General features: G+C 39.3%; 1 protein-coding gene across 1 annotated transcript in view; it reads right to left on the reverse strand.

Annotated features, from left to right (window-relative positions):
- Nucleotides 1-23,172, reverse strand: part of SPIRE1 (spire type actin nucleation factor 1) — a 124,324-nt gene continuing 101,152 nt past the window's right edge. Inside the window, exons 9-16 of the mRNA XM_074146358.1 lie at nucleotides 14,809-14,972; nucleotides 11,124-11,214; nucleotides 10,113-10,255; nucleotides 3,821-3,958; nucleotides 2,117-2,187; nucleotides 1,337-1,364; nucleotides 1,112-1,248; nucleotides 1-253 (exon numbers count right to left, since the gene is read on the reverse strand). Of these exons, the coding sequence (XP_074002459.1) occupies nucleotides 1-253; nucleotides 1,112-1,248; nucleotides 1,337-1,364; nucleotides 2,117-2,187; nucleotides 3,821-3,958; nucleotides 10,113-10,255; nucleotides 11,124-11,214; nucleotides 14,809-14,972 (1,025 nt within the window). The remainder of the gene's footprint in view (nucleotides 254-1,111; nucleotides 1,249-1,336; nucleotides 1,365-2,116; nucleotides 2,188-3,820; nucleotides 3,959-10,112; nucleotides 10,256-11,123; nucleotides 11,215-14,808; nucleotides 14,973-23,172) is intronic.

A 23,172-nucleotide genomic window follows, 5' to 3' on the forward strand; every position in this document is an offset into this window, starting at 1 on the left:
TCAGATCTCATTGATAGTCCTTTCAGAGGGGCAGTACTCAGAGGTTCCCGGCGATGACATGTAGAAGGACTGCGTTTTCCTTTTTAACCTGGCTCGCTTGTTGGCCAGAGATAGGCTGCGCCGGCTGGAGTTGATGATTTCTGAAATAAACTTCTTGCAGTCCACGCACACCTCCATCGTGCTCCAGTCCTCCATTAATTCTTTGGGAAACTCTTCATGTGACTTATCCACAGATTTGGACCTTGAGGTCAACCTGAAAGGCAAAAGAGCAGGACGTGTCACATTATTTAGCAGCAAGGCAGTGTTTTCCTTCAGGAAACAGCACATCAGAATGGTCTTGATTTAAATCTTCCTTTCTCCTGTCCCAAAAATGACACCAGGAGACCAAACACCAGAGAGGAAAGCTTCTGCCAGCAAGATTGCAGGGTCACTAACTGAGGGTATGTGTAACATTTACCTTAGCAAACATAACCTTATTAATAAATATAAAGAGACAATGTGTTTGGCTAATTTGACACAGCATCGTAGCACTAGTGATTTATGCAGAGGTTTTATGCTGTAGATGACCTCAAAAAGGATCATTTCTTTTATATTTAATTTCTCAGATTAGCTTTGACAACCATCTGCACATAAGATATAAAACCAGTAGATAACTTGATAATGTCAAAGTGAAAAAAAATAGTTAAAATTAATTAGAAAAATTAGGGAAAACAAAGATAAATCTGTGGAAGACATCATTGAATTCCCATTCAGTGACTGATTCTAAGCCTGCAAAACTTATCTCCGGAGAGTCTATTCGCACCAGAAAAAGCCATGCTAAGGATATTTTTGCGGAGGTGCTACAGAAACACAGTTGTTCCAGACTCTCATTATTTTTCACCTGTAAAGTGAAAAAGGTTTAAGCCATGCTGTTAGTATTGCTATTTCTGTAAGTCACAGCAATGAGTGGAAGAGACATGGATTTTCAGGCTTCGGAAAAGTTACTACAAGCATTAGAAACACTGACAACCACAAAACAGGTAGACAGCATCTTCCTTATGAATGATAACTCAGTATGAAACACTTTGGAAGCATTTCCAAGAGACACACGTGAGCTAGGGTTGTTTCTCACCTGGACATGCTCCGCAGCGATCGGTGGTGACTGGTAGAGGGTTTCTCTGGCCTCATAAAACTTTCTCCTCTTTGCAAGGTTGAAGGTCCCAGTGAGAAGATGGGGAGAGTAGAATATGGCTTTGATGGCAACCGCATCTGTTGAGAATAGCAGGAGGAACATGCAGTATCATTACAAAGATTACAGCTTTTTAGAAAGAATCTAGCCGTAAGTTTGTTGACTTACTTTTTTGCAACACTGTGAGCATACAGGCCTGTGGAAGAAAGCAAGAGCATGAATCATTTCACTGGGAAAAATTCCATTTAAATCAAGAATCAGAGATAAATGTTTTCACGAGTTCGAATCCTTCCCCCATCCTCCCCTTAAACAAACATTTTCATTTTTAAAGTTTCTTCAGTGTAATACCTTCACTCGTAACATGAAGTCAAAAGCAAGGAGAAATGCTAAACAAGAACTACAGCTAAATTAAAAAATAGGAAAAAAAAAACAAAATGAAAGAGACGGCTTTTTCTCTGAAGAAACCTCCTTTGGTAAGTGGCACAGTAATTCCTGTGGATTTCACATTCAGTGATTCCACAGATCTCCAGACTTACTGTCTCACTGCTCAACTTAAAATTCTTCATTTTGCCTGCAAATGATTCCTTTTCCCTTCTCCCACCAATACTCCAAAAATAATCCAAAAGGTAAATCACCTGAAATGTTTTCCCCAACAACAGAGATTACGCAACTGTTGACTGGGGAGTCTGAATAAATTCCATCTACTGTCCCATGAGCATAAAAGACAAATGAGTGTTTCTTTCACTTTTAGCCAAGAGTTTCATTCAAAGGAAGCAATTCTGTCACTTGGGAAGGAACTGGTTTTGCATAATTTTTTTAACATCAACTGTTACAGAAACAAAAACAAACAACAGTATGCAGCAGAAACATCTGGAGGTTTCTAACGTATAAATCAGTATTTTTTCTTCTGAAACAGTACTCATTTATTAACAGATATTGAATATTTACCTCTTACAGAACTGACAAGTGTAAGACCAGGTAAAGAATGAAAATCTTCTTGTTCGACAGCAAAAGCAGAGCTAAAACAAGAACAGAGGAGTCCACAACGTTAGGCAAAGTCCTGCACAATAATGACTTCATCTGTCAGTCGCCATCAGTGAGACCACAGCTGCAGTACTACATACAGTTCTGGGGTCCATACTTCTAAGATGATATTGAAAAGAATGGTCTAGAATTGTATCTTCATATATTTGGAAATACTCCTTTCATTTTTAACCTTTAATTAAATACTTGCCAGTTAATTATTAACTTATTTTTACTCCTCCCTCACTGATTTTTCTATCATTACTACACAAAAAAAGCAATGGGAAAGTAAGAGTAACAGCAGTAAGGACGGGTAACTTACAACTTAAGAACACAAGAACAAATGGGCATAAATTCAGCCATGAATACATTTCGGCTGGAAATTGTTCCTAACCATGTGGGTCAGGCTCTGAGACACAAAGATTTTGCCTGTGATAACATTTGATGATTTTCTTCCAATCCTACATTCCTGAAAACTAGAGGACATCCAGGAGATAGTAATCTTACTTGAGGAAAACCTTCTTTATAGTGGGAAAATAAATCCCATCTATTCAGTTTATTCAAAGGAGGTAGGGATCACAACTTTAAGAACACTTCTAGGCAGGAAAGGCATTGAACAATGAGAAGTTTTGCAGTCAAACAAAAGATGACATATTGAGATCCAAAGATTCAAGTGAGGCTAGATAAATTTGGTTGGAAATAAAAGTGAACAATTTTAATAGCGGGGCAAATTAATTAAAGCATCAACTTACTTTGAGATTTGATAAAAGCTCATTACTAAACTTTATATATCACGATGATATGCATCAGGAGAATCTAATGAATGACATTTTAAGATTATTGTTCCTCTGCTTTAAATGTATTACATCTTTAAATTAAATCTGCATAATAGACACAGGTAGGCCTGTAGGTAAAATACACTGTGAAGTCAAAATACACTTGCTGGAGGTGTTCAAGAAGCACAGGTCAAAAGTGGAAGAAAAGGACACTGATTCTACTGGTAAATACCAATACCCAATCTGCAGTTTACATTAAAAAAAAAGCGTTAGTTAATGGATTCTCTAATATTAAACCTTCTTCAGGGGTCACATGTTGTCTTGACTTCACAGAATCATAGAATTGTCTAGGTTGAAAGGGACCTTTAAGATCATTTAGTCCAATCATCAACCTAACTCTGATAAAAACCATCACTAAACCATTTTTCTCTGGTCTTTTTCTCTGAAGGCTTTCATTCTCTCTTTGCTTGACAGTGAGGATTCATGTGAAAAACCAGCTGTAATTTCCTACTGCTAGCTGTTACTCTATTTTCTAGAATAGAAATACTGCAGAAGGCATGGGGCAGAAATCACTTTACTCAATGAAGTTTAAAACATACACCTACAGATACGCTGATAATTTCAAACACTACTGCATTTTTATAGACAATCTAAATAAATAAGGTATTTCCATGGAAAGTTTTGAAGTTTCTGCACAAAATTCAAGGAAGCTAACCCACATTTTATGTTTAGGGAGAAGTTGGTGGATATTCCTTCTTCCCCAATACAGGGTAAGAAACAAATGTGTAAACAGGAGGCTTGCGGCACCAGCCTCCTTCAATAAGCTTCAGAGCCTCCACAGACCCAGCCCTACCTTTCCTTTCTTGAGAGCAGTGTAGACATCTTTGTATTGCTGGTACTTCTCCAGCTCCGCCTTCACCAGCACCTGACGGATGTGCATCACCTCCTCCACCGTCAGAGCCAGACATTCCACCGGGTAACAGAACTCCTCCTGGAAGCCAAAAACCCTGTATTATTTCAAAGCCAAATGGCTTCTTCCAGACTTCAACCTAGACAACCAGCCACCTGGTTAGTAACTCCAGAAATAGAGGGTTTCTCCCTTCAAACTGGAATAGCACTGGCTCATTCATGGGCATCACATGAGTTTCAAACCGTGGGAGACTGTGTAAGTGTGATCTAAATGGTCTGATGTTCAGCCTTCACAACAATGACAGTTCTCTTCATTTTTCCTCCTCAAACCACTCGACCCTTTTCTGCGTTTGTCTTTTATTACAAAGATTTGTTTCAAATTAATCAACGTTTGGCTTTGTAATTTGAAAGGGAAAAGGTAATTTGGCAGATGGTATTAAGTACATTGTTTGAAGTCACACAATTTCTCTGAGACTTTGTGGTGCCCAGAGTGGCCAAGGAAAGTTGTTAGTAGCCCATTCTAGCAGAAATTTTTATTCAGTGGTACCACATCTCGGTGCTCACAGGACCAGAATCCCACCAAGACTACAAAAGGTTACGGCAGTTCAGGCAGAAGATTTTTCCTTTCTGCCCCAGGAAAGTAACAGCAGCAATTTAAGCTTTATAGAATAATCTCCAAATATAAAGCAGGAAAACTTGCTACCCAGTGTTGCCTTATTAATGGCAGAGACTCAAATAGAGACCAACAACACAACTTCCCACTTACAAAATTTTGCGTCTGTTCTGTATTACAGCATTTAGGAGAATACTGAGTAGAGAGCTCCTGAATTCGGTACCAGAGAATAAAAAGCACCAGCCCAATTTGTAATCCAACCCTGTAGTTGATTATACATTTCCAACAGAAAGACAGAAACCTCTGTGGGAACTCCCATCGCTTTATGCTTAGCGAACCTTTTCAGCCAGCCCGGAGGGGCTACTGTGGGGTAATGACAATGACATGTAATGCTCTCTGAATAAACGAAGGAAATTTCTCCTGCAAATACAAAGACATGGCTGACAGTTTGGAGATCTCGTTTACAAATTGAAGTGATGAATCGGATTAGCAGTGAAATGTTCTATTTCCATGTACTCAGAGGTCTGTTCTGTCTTTCCGTTAGATTAAAAAGAAAATCTTTCTACATTGCAGACCTGGCAAACATTAGCATTTAGGAACCACCACATTTTTAAAAACTGTTGTCTTACCTATCTAGAAAGGGAACACAAAGAAACTTCACTCTGTTTAAGGTACCCCACAAAAGACTAGAATTGAGTTAACTTTGTTAGATTTGCCAGTTAAACCTTTGGGGCATAGAATGCCTAGTTTTCTGGAAAGAACAAACTACACCAAAAGCAACTGCAATTTGCTCTGAGGTGTAAAACTGCACAGCCAAAACAAAATCCCCTCTGTTCCTTATGAACAACTTTACAGCTAACCAGCAGCTCTCAGCGTTTCACTCGGGGTTCTTCCCATAGCAACTGCCTCGCCATGGAGAAGGCACGGCTGAAGGCCGGGGTGAGCCGGGAGAGGAAGTGGGTGGGAAAGCGTGATGCACACAATGCCAGCAAAACCCCTCAATTCTGCATCGTGGGAGACTGGGAGAAACTGTCCAAGGTGAATGAGGCTGACTGAATGCCTGTAATCAATCAGAGCTTTAAGTCCTTCAGAAACAAATTTCTTACTTGAAGCTCTTCCTTCCCCCCTCATGAACGCCCATTCCTTTAATTTACAGAACGATGACGTCAGGGAATATTGCTCCTTTGAAGAAAGTCTGCGGATCTGCTATAAGTGTAGAGCAGGTACTAGGGGAATAGTGTGGGCCTGTTGTTGTACCAATCGAAAATGATTATCACTAAAGCAAATAGAAATCGCTAGCAGGCAACAGGGGAAACATAGAAAATGTTCACATGTTTAAATGCTAATGTTTTAATTCCAGAGGTTACACAAGGACAACAAAATGTTAATGCAACATTAAATGAAAGATAAATATTATGCTGGTTTCAGAAAACGGCTTGATTATTTTTCTTTTTCTTTTCGGAATAGAAATAAGTACACGAGAAAATACTTTGTTTCAATACTAGTTCTAAGGCATTGAAATTAATTAAAATTAAGCTGAGCTCTGACTAAACGTCATTAAACAGTGATGCTTTGGAGTTATTGCTCAAACTCCCAACAATGATCTGCACCCAAGTTAGGCAGCTCCAAGAGAGAAAACTTCAGCTCTCTGCAACACTTGCATACAACAGAACGTACTAAAGACAAAATGTGGTTTGAATGGTCCTGATTTTCTAGAATTGGACTCAATACTTGTTTTAATATTAAAGATGAGTCAGTATCCTTATTTTTAAAGGGAAAAAAAATCTTACTTAGAAAATACTATCTTGAACTGGAAGTTTCCATGGTCCTCATGAGAATTGGCTTAACACTTTGACTTTGCAATCTTATTATATACACCGTAATAACAAGGTGTATGCGTGTAATTTTTTTTTTTACTCAGGAAAATCAGGTAGTAAGAATTACATATCCATAATGTGAAAAAAGTGCTTAGTAGGTCATTCTCAGCATACACACACCTAGTAAGTCCTTATGACTAACACATTTTTACACTAATATATTCCTTGTAAAACTTCTCATCAAAGGATGTCAGTAGGTATTCAAATGAGCTGCCCTAGTAAACTGCAATACGAACAAGTGCCAGATTTGTCTCTAAAATTCTGCAATTCACAATTAGTTAAGTACTCTAAACTCTTGTTGCTTTTGCAGACTAAAAGTTTCTAAGAAGTCGCTGGATATCTTAACTATAAATTCTCCTGCAATAGGTTTCACACTTTCACTTACTGGTCAGGACATGAAAAAGATGGAAAAAATTAAATTATTCATGTTCATTTCTACATGGGGATAAATGAATTCATTTTTATTTTCAGTGGATTTGCCTTCCTGGTACATAGTTACTAGTTATTCTGCAAGTTCTGATACATAAGTGTGCTGAGGACCAACACCATATGTAGGTTTTCAAGTAAAACAGATTGCAAATGCCCTTCCATTCTACATAGTGTATCTTGTTAGAGACACAGAACCTTATTCTTTTCAACATAGTCCAAGGATTACAACAGCTTTGCTGGATTTTTGCTGCAGGATCTTCATGTGCTGTAACATTTAAGGTCTGTCCCATTGACAATCTTGTGATGTTGCATTTTTAGTTTGCTGTCCTTTAGAACTGATTTCTTTTCCCCGTGAGGTGATTGAAGACACACAAATATCCTACACACATTGAAATCAACGTCAATCAGGTGCAATGTCCCAGCCTAAGCTTTAATTCTTGCCACAGCTTAGGAAGTGCTCCCCTAGGAGGGAACATGCTGGTGAAGGTGATTTCCAAAGCCAGCAAAAAGAGGCAAACCTTTGCGGGTTTCCACCTGCTGGCAAAAGCTCTCTCACAGAGATAGTACATAGCCCCTGCCACCCCGCACATGGCTGCTTCAACGGGATGAGAGCTGAGCAGAGAAGCTGTTTGCATAGTTGAAAAAAGTGGTCTGAAAGTCATCCTTGGAAATAAACTGGTTATCCTAGGAACCTGAACAATAGATAGGAAGCAAAGAAGCGAATGCTGTGTATAAATGAAACCATTAGCTTTGGTCCTTTGGGTCATGAAAAAAAGAAAAGATAATAATAATAATAATGAAAAAAGCAAACAGACTACAAAGGCATCCATATGTACATCTCAGGACACTGGCTTCATCTCACCGAGTAAAGCACCAGGTCAGCTCACTATATATAGCAAGGACACCACCAGGGCCGAACCCCCAGAATCATTGAGCTGCCCTGCCTTTCCGTGTAGCGCTGGGAGGGTGACGTATCAAAAGGACTACGTTTGGCATTTTTCCAAGTTTGTTTCCCCTCCCCACCTACTCAGGTCTAACTCTGATGAGATGCCAGTTCACAAAACCATCGTTAGTATGCAAGACAGAGCAGTTTCTTGCTAATCCTGCTAAGAGACTGTAGCAAAGCCCTGCCTGTTTTCACTGGCATTGAGGGCTATTTATTGACGAGGTCTCTTTCACCTTGAAGAGAAACTGCGGTCACGGGAGCAGGTGATAAGAAATGAAACTCCATCAATCCTGGAGGAAGGGATGAAGAAGTATGAAGTCAAATAAAAAATAAATAATATTCTACATGTATTGAGAAGCGTTCGCTCCAGGAACGGCAATGTTACATATGCAGCATCTGGTGCAGCCACTGAAAGAAGCTGGCGTCTCTCCGGGGAAGGAAAGACTTGCAGTAAACCAAAGCGTGGAACTGGGCCGGTGCCAGCATATCAGAAACCATCTACCAAAACGAAAAACAAAAGTATTGTGGGAGTTGTCCATCACACCCTAGAGGGCACTATTGCCAAGTTGAAGAATTAGCACTCTAGGCATCAAATAAAATAGGTTCTTATTAACACAACATCATTTCACTACTGATTTTCTTTCTCACTTCATAGTCAAAACCAAGCTGGGTGACAGTTCTCTAAAGATTAAAAAAAAACCCAAACCACCAAAAAATCCAAGCACAAAAGAAACTAGCAAACCCTTTCCCGTGTGTTCCCACATTAGCCTGAGTTATCTAATGTCTTTTTCTCCTTTTCTTTAGTATTTTTAGGGGGGAGCAGAATAATTGAATTACTTTTTCTGCAATTGTTTTATTTTCTATGTATTCTTCTAGGCATATGCCAGTGAACAGACTGACAGAGGGAAAATATGTATGTGGGCAAAAAGGTCGTGTTAAGAACTTGGTTGACCTATTTTAACTAACAGCCTCATATGTAAGATTTTTAAGTTGCACAATCCCCTCCCAAATACATATGTGATCAGTACTACGACGTAACACATTTAGATACACTAAAAGCGCGATGGAGCAAATGCTTCAGTATAACATATAATGCTTTCTCCCCTCCTCCCTTTAAACAATATGCCTGTGAATGACTCTGGGCCTATCAGAAAATAAAGCTTGTGTTTCCACACATAGCGAGCGCAGCAGGCGATGACGGGGCAATCCATTTGATATGGCACTGTCTATATATGCATGCTGAAGGTACCCTCCAGCTTGATTCTGGTGCAATACATTCTGCTCCAGGTTCACTCTGGCAGAAGTCTACTTGTGCTGTGTGTTTATCAATATACTACTACCTGACCTTCACCTGGAGTGAGAAACTACACTCTGGTTTGAAGGATATAATAAATAAAATCCAGCAGACCCTCTGAGAAGAAGAGGAGGAAGTGTCTTGTGGGAATATTTGGAGATTATTTTCTTGTTACCGTTCAACTTCATCATCTAATAGGTTTGGATCCTGGCCACCATCTCTTGGGCCAACAAGAACACTCTTCAAAGCCCATTAATACCACTGCACTAAAAGATGGGGTGAGTGAAAATTCCTTTTCTTTCAAAACCAGGATGTGTTTATCGATTTCTCTATTCACCAGCACCTCATGGGGCATACTTCAAAACCCTGCTGGTAGGAAAAAAGATGAGGAACATATCCTGCATGAAACTACAAAGCACTAATCAGTATGTCGGCATAAACGAACCAGGATTTCATACCCTTTGCTGTTTATACTCTGTTGGAAAACAGCTCTCAATTAAAGCTAATTGATCAAATGTGCTGTACTTTCTTTTCAAGCAGTAATACAGGTTTTTGCCTCAGTAACTTCAACAAAGCAACACAGACAAACTTTTTAGATTATGGAAAGAGCTTTCACATGTATAAACATTGCCACACAAGTTCTTAAGGTGGGAAGAAAAGAAACCATTCCATTCATTCAGCCATTAACTAAAATACTCCCAACAACTAGAAAATTCCCCCAAATCCCAAAATAGATCCACTGCTTTGGAATCGCCTCTATTCAAATGGAAAATCAGTAAAGTGAAGTTCATCTGTTTTGGTAACATTCTGAAATAAAATCAAGACACGTGGCTTTACCCAGAGTCCTAATCAAAGTGCAAATGTTTTCTGAGGCACCTGTACCTGGGATTTTGGATAAATAGGCTAGAGAGACAAAGTTCAAATCTTGATGTCAAAACGTCTTTAGTAGCCAAAGGCTGTTTCTGAATTGAGGAGTTTTCTTTGAGTCAAGTTCTAATCACACTGAAGCCAAGTTTTAATTTTCATTATACCCTTAGCATGCCTCTTTTTCTCTCTCCTACCACCCACTCCACTTACAAGTGATCTGGAGCTCTGTTTTGAAGGTGGTAGGAACTGTCTCACATTGGTTGGCGTTTCCTTTTCAATGGAGTGTCGTCTCTGAGGTGGCTGCCGTCTCTCAGGCTGTGGTGTAGATGATATGGGCAAGAACTTTGGAGGCACTAAAGATTCAACCAGTATAGAAAAATTAGTTCTGTTGGATAGCATTGCTCAGTACTTAAACTAGTCACTGACTTGCTAGAATTTCCACTACTGGTGGCTGAAGTTACACATCCATACTCAGAACATCTTCAAGACAGGTACCACATTCATCATGTTTTCCAGATTGAGAGGATAGGAATACTCATAAACCTCGCAAAAATGCAGGCATGCTACTGTCCACTTACCATTGTATATAAACTCAATGCTTCAGGGTATTGGCTTATTCTACTTATTTCACCATCGTGCACACAAAATACATGCATAGATTACATGTTTCATTACAAAACCTTTCCAGTGAAACTGAAACACTTTGAAACAAATGAAAAAGATTGTTACACAGTAAGGCCTATGATAACTATGCCAGAAAAAAAGAACAGATCCTCTCTTCTTCCCAGTAGGTACTTATGAGAAATATCGGTGATTTCTATGTGTCTTTCAACCGAGGACATTCACTGCAACAGCGACACAGATGCAGGAAACATTTAAATTGGTCTCAGGTGAGAATGTGTTTCTGCAGCAACAAATTCTTTTATGAGATGAGTTTAGCTAAACTACCCCCCATTCACCCTCCATTCCTGTACAGTTCCACAGCAACTTTAAGTATGAAACCTTCAGTTTCACAAAGATATCCACATACAGTGGAGGCTAATGCCTTCCAATCCTTTATCACATTTGACCTATTCAGCAGGTTCTAGGGTTCAGCTTTAGATATTTATTCCATTAACAACAGTCAGCTTCAGCTTTCTATAAACATTTCAGACAAAGTTCATAGAACAGAAGACGACAGAAGTGTGTAAAAGCAGTCACTGGGCTCTCATCAAAACTCACTCTTTCTGCTGCTGGTACCTTCTTGAGAGGGGTCTTCCACTTGTGAGGGCGAGATGCTGCTGCTACTCGTTGATTTGTGCACTGATTCCTCCTGTGTGGCAAGAAGAAACGAAACAATTCCTTAGGGATTGTTTTTCCTTCTCTTACTACTTCTTAGCACACAGAAATCACTATATATCAAAGATATTTTGCACCACTCAATCACTCAACACCCTAGAAGAAGACCTAGGAAAAACATTGATTCTACACAGCACTGAGCAAATTGAATTTTCAACACTCAATTTTTTTAGAAACTGGAAAAAATGGTACATGGTTGGAATTCAGTGTACTTAACTATTGCATGAAAGAGCAAGATCAGAAGAGAGGTGCACGAATCCATTGTGACCTGTTAATTTTCCTCATTGTATTCAAGAACTACTAAGGACTTGCAGCTCCAGGAGATACATTAACTCAACTTTACATCTCACATTAGCAAGGAATAAGCGCTTGGATTTCTCTAGTCTCCAAAGGAAGGAGAGCCACTCACACATGTGACTCAGGTAAAGAGAAATTAATCTGATCTCCATTGCACTGTTCTCTAATCCCTAATCTTGGTGCGTACCTCCTTTCTTCTGTATTGAAAAGAAATCTCATTCATTATATAAGCACGTTTCATCACAACAGCCAAGAGCAATTCCTGCAAGATAAATGAAACGGGCTTTGACTAACACCTTTCAGCTACCTAAAGCATTATGCCACCCAAATTATTAAACCCTTTGCTTTCACCTAAAACCTCTGTCTTTGGCCACCAGACACCAGGAAGATATAGATCGTCACAGGAGCTTCCCAAAGGAAGAGAGTGGAAGGACTGAGTGTGAATGCTCTTTAGCTCTAATGTGAACGCTTTTAACCAAGGAGATTTACATCATTTAAGCTGTTGAGATTTACAGATCAAACAAGTGACCTGCTCTAAAATCCAGCAAGTGGCTGAGCTTCTCTCTCACAAATTTCCTTAGTTACGTGAACTGCAAGCAGGAAAACCTCCACTGGCTGAAAGATTTCCTTCTTTGGTAACAGTAAGTCAGAAAAAAAAAGCTGGCAGGATCACCTCAATGAACACCATGCATCACAGGGCAGAGGCCTTTACAAATTCCCATCAGGTGATCTGCTCTACGCTTAGCCCAATGGTATGCGTTGTATGTGAGGACACTGTGATGTATACTGTTCCCACATACAGGCCACAACACAGTATTTTGCAAAGGGACTCAAAGCAGGCCAGATCCCAAAACAATATATTCACTTTAACACATGAAGAGTGACCCCGCAAAACAGTTGTGATGGGAAGCTTGTAGGGAAGTTCGAGCAGCACATTTAACTGCATCAGTTGCTTTACCCAACATCTGGGACCCTACACTTTTCCACAGACAGTTAAACAATTAGAATTCTACAGGTTCTGAGAAAGCTGCAGCTTTAAAGGCCATCACCTTAAAACATCTAAATATGTTACTGACATGATTTTTGTCCGGATAGCTGCAGCTTCATTAGGAAGATAACGTTTTTATATCTGTATCAAACATCACTATTATATTGCTACTTCTTTCAGCCACACAAAGCAAAATGGCACTGCCTGCTCCCCCTCTGAAACTGTGATTCTAGTGGCAATGCAGAAAAAAAGCAAGGACAGAAAGCAGGAACGGGCTGTACAATATTCATCCTTGCCAGCAAATGGGCATAAGGCTGTACTAGACCTTCCCTTTCACCTCTGGCTGGCAATACTGAGTGTTGGGGCATAGGCTGCATCACAACACAGCTGAGAGAAGAACAAAGGGGATGCAGGGGGAAAAAAAGGCGTCTGCATCATAGCTTGTTTAGAGGTCCTCAGCTCAGCAGTGCAGATATTTTCAGCCTGTAATTTAGGGCATAACATAGTCATAATTTAACTCCCAGTGAGTAACTCTAAATAGGTTAAGCCCAATTCAAATTGCAGGCAAAGAGGTGCCCGAGTCATTTATAGGCAATCAGGACAACACACACGCTCATCTGCGTGTTACATGCAAAGTAAAAGTCAGGAAAAAAATAAGACATTTTGACAGAGTGATCTTCACTTTCTTCAAATGTTCTACGTCCCACCCCCCTCTTTAGCTCAGAAAAATTTCACCCAAACTCCCTTCAGTTTGTTTATTTACACTACTTTAGCACTGTTCCTGAGCCCCAACCAATATTCTGCTGAGCATCTTAATCATCTTATTTGCTTCACCAGCTACTTCTGTTGACTCAAACCAGCACAGCATCTGTTCTCTGTGACAGCTCGATGTGGCTGATTTATTTTCAATTTATCTTTTGCTGTATGTTCCAGAGCTTGTTCTATATGACTTTGCTTGTCTGCACAGTATTCCCTAATCCATAGTCACAGTCAGACATCTTATTTCTCCCTTCTACAAGGATCACTTCACATTTCCCTTTACAAAATTTTCTTTTACTGACTTTTGCTCATTTTTCCATGTGAAATATCACGCTGCATTAGCTACAAGCTGGGAAGCTGTAGGTTCAAGATCCAATTCTCATTGACAGGTCTTAATATTCCTGCATCCTGCCCAGCTTCATTCATATTAACAAAACCTCATATATAGCTTCTATTGTAATTTTAAAGACTGCTGAGCGACTTCAGAATGCAAATCTCTTCTGCTTTCAGAATAGATGCACCAAATTATGCATCCACACAAGCCACCCATAGGACAACTCCTAGTACAAAGAGGGTCAACCGTTCACAGATCAAGAAAGTATGCAAAGAGATAAATTTTTACCCACATGTATTTATTCTCAGCCTCCTAACTTTCAGCTTAGGCGCCTTTGTAAGCACCCTGTCAGGAAATCCCTCCTTCCCCATTTATTAGAGAGAAAGAGAGTCAGGGAAGACTGCCTTCCCCAGGCTAAAATTAGCCTCTGTGAATAAACCCTGCCTGCATGTGCTTTCCAGACAGCTTAACTTTCAGAAAGGTCCAAACTCAATTAATAATACTACTGGTGCAGAAGACAAAGCTTGTTCTTGAGGATGTAATGCTGGCACTTCTTGAGGATCATATATAATGGAGCTTTTAAGAGAGAGCTTTTTAGAAGCTTTTCTCCTTTTTATGTTTTTTTACATCTTTAACTCTTCATTTGAGAGAGAATGGATTCAAAGTTTTTTCCTCCATCTAAGTGGTATTTGCTTGTCCCTGTCTGTGAAACATTTGTTGGGTGTTACTTCCCAAGCCTACACAGCAACCTAACGCCCTGACATTTGCACCAAACTGCAACCCCTCTGGCACAGCTGATGCTCTTTATTTAACAGCTGGTATGGTGAGGCTGGCCTCACATCTGAGGCCTTTAGTGACAGCTTCCGCACGGGCGCCAGAAGGGTACAACACATTTGCCTGCAGTCCAAAAGCATAATTGCTACATACACACTGTGGACAGATACTGGGTATTTAGAAAAATAAGTAAATACTGGGTTTAAGGCCAAAATTAGCATTTAACCTTTTTAAAGAATATTCTCATTTTTGAGGTCTGATCTAATGCTTTTGAAGTTCTGTGGGCTGACAAAGCACTCATGGAAAGTTCAGATTATAATCTGCAAAGTCACTTCTCATCTGATCAGATCAGCAAATCAAGGAATAAGACTCAATTCTGACAAATCAAGAAGCAAGTTGTGTCCTGATTTTTTTACCTCTGAATCTGAGCTGTCAAGTTCAGCCAACGTGGGAGCCTTAAGGAGTCTCTTGCGCTGCACTGTCACTTGCGTGGCCCCATTCTGCTTTCCTTGTGGTGCCAGGCCACCGTTCACTACAGAGGCATCCAATAATTTTCTTCCAGCCTCTGGCGTAGATACATCTAGCAAAAGAAACAGAACAATTGGTGTTTGGACCTAATTTTTATTTTGCCTTCTCAAATCTTACTTTCAAGGCAATACACACAAAAGGGAAAAAAATATTATTGTGATAGTTATATGTGTGCAATTATTTTACTTCAGCAATACATTGCTTGGAGAACTACAGGCAATGGCTTTTGGTACAGAAGCAAGATGAAAGAATGAAAGCAGTGAAAAAAGCAGCAGTGCACAATACTAAAAACCAAGCCCAGACTAATACCAAAATAACCCTGTGTTAAACCCAAAAATATTCTCCTTCAACTTATAATTAACCATATAAGAAGTATAAGAAGAATGCACAACCGTATCTGGACAAGTGGGTTTCCAGCGAATCTGAAGACAACACCACAGAGAAATTAGAAGGTTTAGCATGGAGTAAGCCTAGTTTTTCCTGCGAGGAGAGAACTACACTTTATTCTGCAGTACACAGAAAAGGAATGAAAATGAGCTAAATAACTAGCATTCATCAAAAATATGCAAAATTCTTAGGTTTGCATGGTCATTTGTATTAAAAATATGTCTGTGATGTCAAATCTTCATGGAACAGCAGAAACATGAGGCTCCAGCTCTATTTTCATCTATGTGAGTTTTACAAGGATATAACTCCACTGAATAAATGACTCGGGATTTCTGCCAGTGTGCAATGAAGATGCATCTCGAATAACATGAGCATTGGGTCTGCAGTGCTTAGCCTAGCTTAGTTTAGACATTGAGATAATGACCCAGGCTTTGATATTTTAGGAGAGCTTAGAGTTCAGTCTGATAAATCAGTTTTATCCCTGTAAAAGTACAAAGTGCAGTATTCCAATCTGGAGAAAATTATGTCGGAGGGAGGAGGAGGAGAAGCTTTTAATCTCCCATTTGCATGTATGCCTAAGCATCTGGTCTTTCTACAAATGTGTTTTTCTACCCATGTAATTATAGGACTCTTTCCCTAGTCTTGTAATAACAAAGTACCTCCAGGTATTTTAAGGCTAGGATAATGATGAGTTATTATTCCCATTTTTATACATGGTGAAAAGAGGCAGAGAAGGTCAAGTGACTTGTACCTTAGGTTACTGGGAGGGTTGTGACAGAGAAATGATATCACTCAGATATTCCCAGTGCCAACAGCGTAAGGACTCACACATCATTTGCAGTTACTCACATAGTTGCCCTGCTATAAACAGACACGGTCACCGCTGCTACAACACAATTTGCATTGATAAAAGCCGTTCTTGCACTAGGTAAGTTAAAACTACAGAGTCTAGACAAAGCCTCAGTTGCAGTAGTAGGTCTGTTTTACAACATTCTCACCAGAGTAGCTATTAAAAAGGAATAAGAAGACGGATAAGTTAAATCAATATACATTTTAAAGAACTAATTAGGTTATTGTTAAATGCTAGAAACTGAGCTAGAAAGGACAGGGAATGTATTATAGTTCCTCTATAAATCATACCTGCAACTGGGAGTGTAAGAAATGGCGATTATTTGGACTATTAAAGTCATGGTGACATTCCAAGCCTATGAATCTGTGTACTACAGTGTTATTACTGCCTTCAGGTCCTCCCTACAAAGAGTTGCAATCAAAGACTTAGACTCTCTAACCCTTAGTTCCTATCTTCAAAGGCTTTGCTAATGGGTGTCCTGACTAGCACTATGGCTTATAGGTCATGAGTTTTTTTCCTCCTAGATTCCTGCGAGTACAGCATGGGCGTCCTCCACATCAAATGCATTCCTGCTCTAACAGCTGCTCAACACAACCCCAGAAAGCGACAGCAGCAAAACAAAACCCAAACTGCCTCACCTCCCTGCTGCCAGTATCACTTCTTGAGACTTCATAATTAGCTGGCATGCAGTTGATTGAAGAAGCTCAGGGTTTCCCAAATGAGAAAGACAAAACCCTTTGATTTGTCTTTTCATTGCACAGGGCGGTTCCTGAACAGACTGTCCCGTGAAGCAGCCCTGGCACCAAGAACACAACAGCCAAAGGTGGTGTCCCTCTTCTCAAAACCTTCCTGGGTGGTGACTCTCCTGCCTCTTCAGGGAGGCTGAGGAATGGCCTGTGAGCAGTTTGACTCACTGGAATAAAAGTGATGGGAAGGCCGACAGTATTGCCCTCTTTCCAAATTATAAAACACACAATAGCTCTGGGGAAAGGAAAGAGGAGGGAACAACCACCAGACATCCCCTAGCACTACAGGAGGTGATGAAATGGATATCCAGTTTTCTGTTATTTTCTGGTTTGTTTGGGGGTTTTGTTTTGGCTTGTTTTCTAAGAATTTAGATGCCATTTCTTTAGGTCCCAGAAAGGGAAATTTCTGATCCACTGAGATAATTTATGTATCCAATCACCATTTACAAAGCCTAAACTAGGCGTTATTTAAATTCACAAATGCATGAGTTGTTCAAAAACACTGTTTACAAAATCTTCTTGGAATACCAGAGAAGCTTTAGGAGAATTGAGAATACAATCCATAGTATTTGTTTTGAAGGGTTCTTCAGCAGGAAACGTCATTTATTACCATTCTTTCCTCTAAAGAAAAAAACTGGGAGTGTTTTTCACAGCTTGCAAGCACTAAATAATAAAATAATAATAAACCAACAAATTTTACAACAGTAAAATTAGAAAACCATTCTATTTATAAAATATGTTCTGAAAACAGTGCTCGAGTTCAGTTTATCTTTTCTGCACTTACAGTACCAGATATATGTGAATAAAAGGATTATCATAATTTAAGGAAGGGATCATGAAATTTTACAGTTTCAGCTAAGAGATTTCAACAAAAATAACTTGTTCCAAAATTAAATCCAGGATTTGTTAGCAGCTACAGACCAAAAAATGATTACTTTAAGCTATTTTAGTGATGTACTCAGGCAAAAGAAACATTACCATGTGGCAAGTAATTGCACATCATCATAAACAAGATAAAATTATCAGGATAAACAAGTCAGGAGCAACCATTAGACTAATGCTTATAAAAATGAATATGACAGAATAAATTAATGCACAATTCTTTGAAACAAAAACCTAAATTTATTTTTTTAAAAAATGGGTAGTAGTTTCACAACCTCTGGTTGCATAAAACATCTAAATGTTTTGGAGATGATTCAAATTTTGTTAAAAAAAAAAGGTTTGTGTGAGTAACACCCTGGGGTTAAGATTTTATTAGAGAGTCAGACACTCTGGGAGAGTGTCAGTTCTCTGCGTTTTCAGGCAGCAAGAACAATGAAGAGCATCTGCAAACTGGATGAATATGTTTGGTTTCTTTTGAGTTTCTCCTAAGCTATCATTACAACAGGCAAATGAAAGAAGAGAAGGTCTTGATTTGATTACTTGATCTTTGTGTTGGTCTTCCCTGACTAGCCTTAAGAAGAGGGAGACAAAAAAAAAAAAAAAAAACCACCCTAGGATAATATGAAATGCACCTTTATTTACATGTAAGATTATGTCTCTTACGAAACAAGGAATTAAGCAGACCACAGATTACACGCAAACCACAGCAGTCATGTAACCATACACTGTCTGCCTCCTAACCAGCTCTCCTTGGCAAGCGATGACAACAGAAACCTGAATTTTGTTCTATACAGCAAATGTACTCCTCAACCTTATAGTTTTTACTATAAGTTTAAAAGAAGGCTAAAATGGATCTGCTGAATAGCAGACAGCAAACATAATAAAAGCCTGCATCTGTCCTTTGGCACTTAGTAGGAAACACTTCTGGTTTTCATCCGGTCTGTGCGTGTTCATGACAGCAATTCCATCAAGCAGAGAGCAATGAAAGCAGTGAAAAAACAAGTATGTGGAAACAGCAATCACAGAACAGAAACGCAGTAGAGCTTGCCTGCCTCCAAAATAATGAAAAAAGTAAAAGCACGCAGAGCAATAACATTCAAAACTACCGCTTATCTGCTTACTATCGACATCCCAACCCATCTAATTCACGCTCATTCAGATGAGCGTGACACTGCTCATCTGGTGCCTCACATCTACCTAACTGGAATGTTTTACTCATCCTGAATTTACTTCTAAAGACAATTTATCAGATCACTCAGTCACGCCATAAGATACTACTTGCTCAGAACCACGACTTGAAAAAAACAGAAACAATCACATTTGGAAGATGGATAAAGAAAACAGGAAGAGTTCTTCAATGGTCAGTCAAAAAGAGCAAATCCAAGTACAGTATAGATTGCTATGGAGCTACTTCTTTAAAATAAAAACATTATGGTAATGAATTTATGGATTATGAAGGGAGCTTTCAGAAAATACTGTTTGGATTTAAACAAATGAGGATGTCTCAGGATTCTTAAAAACAAAAGGCAAAAGAAGAAGCAAACAGACACATGCAGAAGGACAGATCTGAACATTTCCCTTTTATTGGTCCCTGGCACATTCAGTTGTATAGTCTTAAAACTGAAGAAACTTTTGGCATATCTGAAAGCAGCAATACTGTTTGAAAACTGAACTTTGTCTGTTTATGCTTTTATCTGACCCCCTGAGGTCCCTTCAGCTTTCAGTGGAGTAAAACGTGATACCAAGTACATACACAATTTGAATCCCACCAGGCAGCTGTAGTAGCTGTACAATGCGCCATCAGTGTAAGGTTTCACAAAAGGGCTTGAGCTGGATGAGCAGCTTGCCACCGCCTCTCACAGGGAGAGCCTGTTCCTTCCTCCCATCCACCCAGGCTCATCGTCTGCCCTCAGCCAGCTCTCTGATCATCTGATCAGATAGTAAGCAGGTTTAAATCACCAGAAGAGCAGAAAACCAACCTGCCAAAAAAAAAAAAAGCATTTTTTTTTTGTGGGTTACATGAGTTTAACCAGGTCATCTTGTGAATAAACAAGCAGGGCTGGCACAGAGGAGGAGCCGGAATCACATCCTTAGAGAGGAGCTTGGGGAGGAGAGGGAGCAGCGAGAGCGCCTCCTCGCCTCCTGACAGTAGCAAGCTGTTCACCTGGCTCGGCCAGAACATGAAGCCACGTTCGCAGAGAGGTCATTTGGGAACTTCACTCCCATATTACGAAACTATTGTATTTTTTATATGATGGTAATCAAAAAACTTCTATATGGTCTTTCTAATTCACAATATGGTAGCATTTCAGTCAGATGACGCCTTTCTATGGGGAAAATAACCACATGAGGCCAAAGGGTTCATGGAGAAACAGAGGACGAAAACTCTGCAAAAGTCCCAGATGAGGTGCTTCTACACGCAACTGGAAGGAAATGGGGAGGGTACAGCTGCTGTTGTTTCTTCACAAAATGAGCACAGATTTACTTGGAGACTGTTTTTCTTGGGAGTCACCTCGGGGAAATTAGGTAAGAGCTAGCATAAGAGCTCTCCTCAGCTGACAAACCTTTGAGGCTAATGTAGAATATTTCCAGCCTCAATGATGGAGTCTTTTGGGCCGAAGCATGCTGGAAAGTTAGTGCATGAAGGAGGAATGAATTCTTTTCTGGCTAGTAGGCACAAACTCTCTCTGACATTGCTGTGTCTGAAGTAGAACATGTTCATACAGTCACTGAACATCCTAACTAATGGCCCACCAGGAGGAACCTTTAAATTTGATATTAGATAGTTGATGAAGGATCAGCTATTGAATCCCCTGTATCAGCTATTAGCAACAAATTTTAGCAATTTATTTTGCTAACCAATAAATAAGGAAGATTTAACCTCCTTCAAGTGAATGTCTTTGATTTCACAACTTACAAAGTGTTTATAGTAAAGACAGTAGAACTGACAGTTCCTTTCTAGATAAGCATTCATAGGTGTATTTCTTTAAATCTAGAAAGGTAAATGAGTTCAAAACTAGTTTTTGGATTTTTGTGAGAAATTAAGTACTGCAAAAGATGGGCTAGTCAAAAAGTGAGTGTAAAGACACAAAGGTCAGATTAAAAAATAAGTAAATCAGACTTGAAGGTGACACTGTATTCTGCAACCCTTTTTAGAGTTTGGAATAGCTCTGGGCCACCTTATTTTGGTTATTTATTTAAACAGACTTCCAGCACTCTATTTCAGGTGAAATACAGTTGTTTCCAACACCTAGGCATCCTTTTGTGGCAAGGGAAATGTAGGTATTAATAAGTAATTTATCTTAATTATTATTTTCACTGACCATATCTTGGAAGAATCCCTTCAAGTTTCTTTCTTAAATGGGAGTTCAACAAACAGATGGAACAAATTTCACAATAAGCACAATAACCACGTCAGGTGTTGTTGCACCTTTTACCTGACAAGTCAAAACTGTAAGACATGCTAAGTGGCCGCATTGCTGTAAAAAAGAAACAAGAACAACAGAAAGAAAACGATTCAGCTATTAGAAAAGCAGAGGGGTAATGAAACCAAAAGATTAACTCCACTTGAGACATTTTGGATTCTGTTGCTTAAATCCAAAATGTGTCAGACATACTATTGCTTTACTGTAGTAAAGCTCAAAGTCTGAAAACTACAGTAGCATAAACGGGGCTTGCAAACAGAGCAATTATAAATATTCTGTACAATTGTAGAATGAGGTCTTTGGAATTCAATAACTAAAATATCAAGAGGCAAGTATCTTAAAAATGGAATATTTTCAATTAAAATGAAAGAAAGGGGAGAGGGAAAAGAGAGAGAGGAGAGAAAGAGAGAAAGCTGAAAAAAAATGGAAAGTACAAAGCCACATTTCACACAAGTTTCAGTGACCTGAAATAAAGATATTTCTAATTTTTTTAAGCATAATCTCCAATGATTATAATTAACCTAATAAAGAGAGACATTCAAGCTAAGCTTGACCAGTAGTTTCCTTGAAGAGGATGGAAAAAAAAGGCTGAACACTGTGAATTGTGCTGATTCTTTTCTTTTTAAAAACTTCAGGCGAACTTAGCCTTTAAAACATATCCTTAATATCATCCTCTTCTTTCTGGGCCTCTAACCATTTTATTCCCAGAAGAAAGTGGTTGCATGTTCTTTATTTCTGGAAAGGCCTATGTATATTTTCCATTAAACACTGTAATTCAGGGAGTAGACACTCAAAATATTTCTCAACTGAAAAGAAAATGTCAATGCTCTAATCCAAATTAGCAGGCCAAGCCCCGCAACAAGAATGTATAAGAATGCATCAAAACTGACATCAGCTTATCTGTCTCACTTGACAGGTGATAAACATGCAAGCTGGTATGAAAGGGCCTGTCAGCCACACATACCCCTGCAATAAAAGATATTTAAAAAAAGGTTGTGCTGGGACAAGTTTTGCTCATGAGAAGAAATCTATGTGGTGAACACAGTAGGTGGCTGACTCGGAGCTAAATTTGGGAGTCAGGGAATTTTTCCTGTAGTTCATTAACTAGACAACATCAGCCACAGATAACAGCTACAGTAGAAACAGTATCTAAATCCCTGTCCAAACTCAGCATAAAGGCAAACACGTTTTAAAGCATAAGGGTGTTTATCACCTAATGCTGATTCCTAACTGAAGGTTGATAAAACCTGTACATGAAACAAAGTTTTCTCCAAGGTCCATTAGCTCAACTTGCTTCACACATCCATGCTGTTAATTAAAAGGACATGTACCTCAAGGCTGTATTTGTCTCGATAGCTTACTCTGATGATTTTATGAGGTCATTTGAAAGCTCACTCCAATTCCTTTACTCAAACCTCTCCCTCTGTGAGGAGAACAGCTACCAAGATTAAATTAACATTTCCAAAGAAGTTACAGATTGAGAGCGGCCAGCCACAGGCTGGCTTTTCTCAGCGTGTTGTGCAGACCAGAGGGACACAGCCTGTGGCTCCTGGAAAACACACACCATAGGTCCACCCATATCGCAGAGGGTGAACTGCAAGAGTACAGCCCCCCCGCAGCCCCAACAGTTGTGTGCTTGGCTGCTATAAACTGAGCAAGAAGCAATAAAGCATTAACTCTGGAGTATGTGAAATGTACCTTATACTCCCAGATATTTCACTCTAACACTCGTTTTTTTTCTTTTTAATAGCAACAAATATTTCTGTCCAGGTGGTGCAAGTGGCCCACATGGTTGTTTCTACTTAGCTTTATAATCCTTAAACCTTATTACCTTACATGTTGTTACATTAAATTACATTAATTGGTCATCTAAACTATAGGGCAGATCTATTTGTGCCATACTGAATGTCACCAGCATGACCCAAAAAAAGCGTGGCCAGCAGGTTGAGGGAGGTGATTCTG

This window comes from Numenius arquata, chromosome 4, assembly GCF_964106895.1.
Source record: "Numenius arquata chromosome 4, bNumArq3.hap1.1, whole genome shotgun sequence".
Taxonomy (NCBI): Eukaryota; Metazoa; Chordata; class Aves; order Charadriiformes; family Scolopacidae; genus Numenius; species Numenius arquata.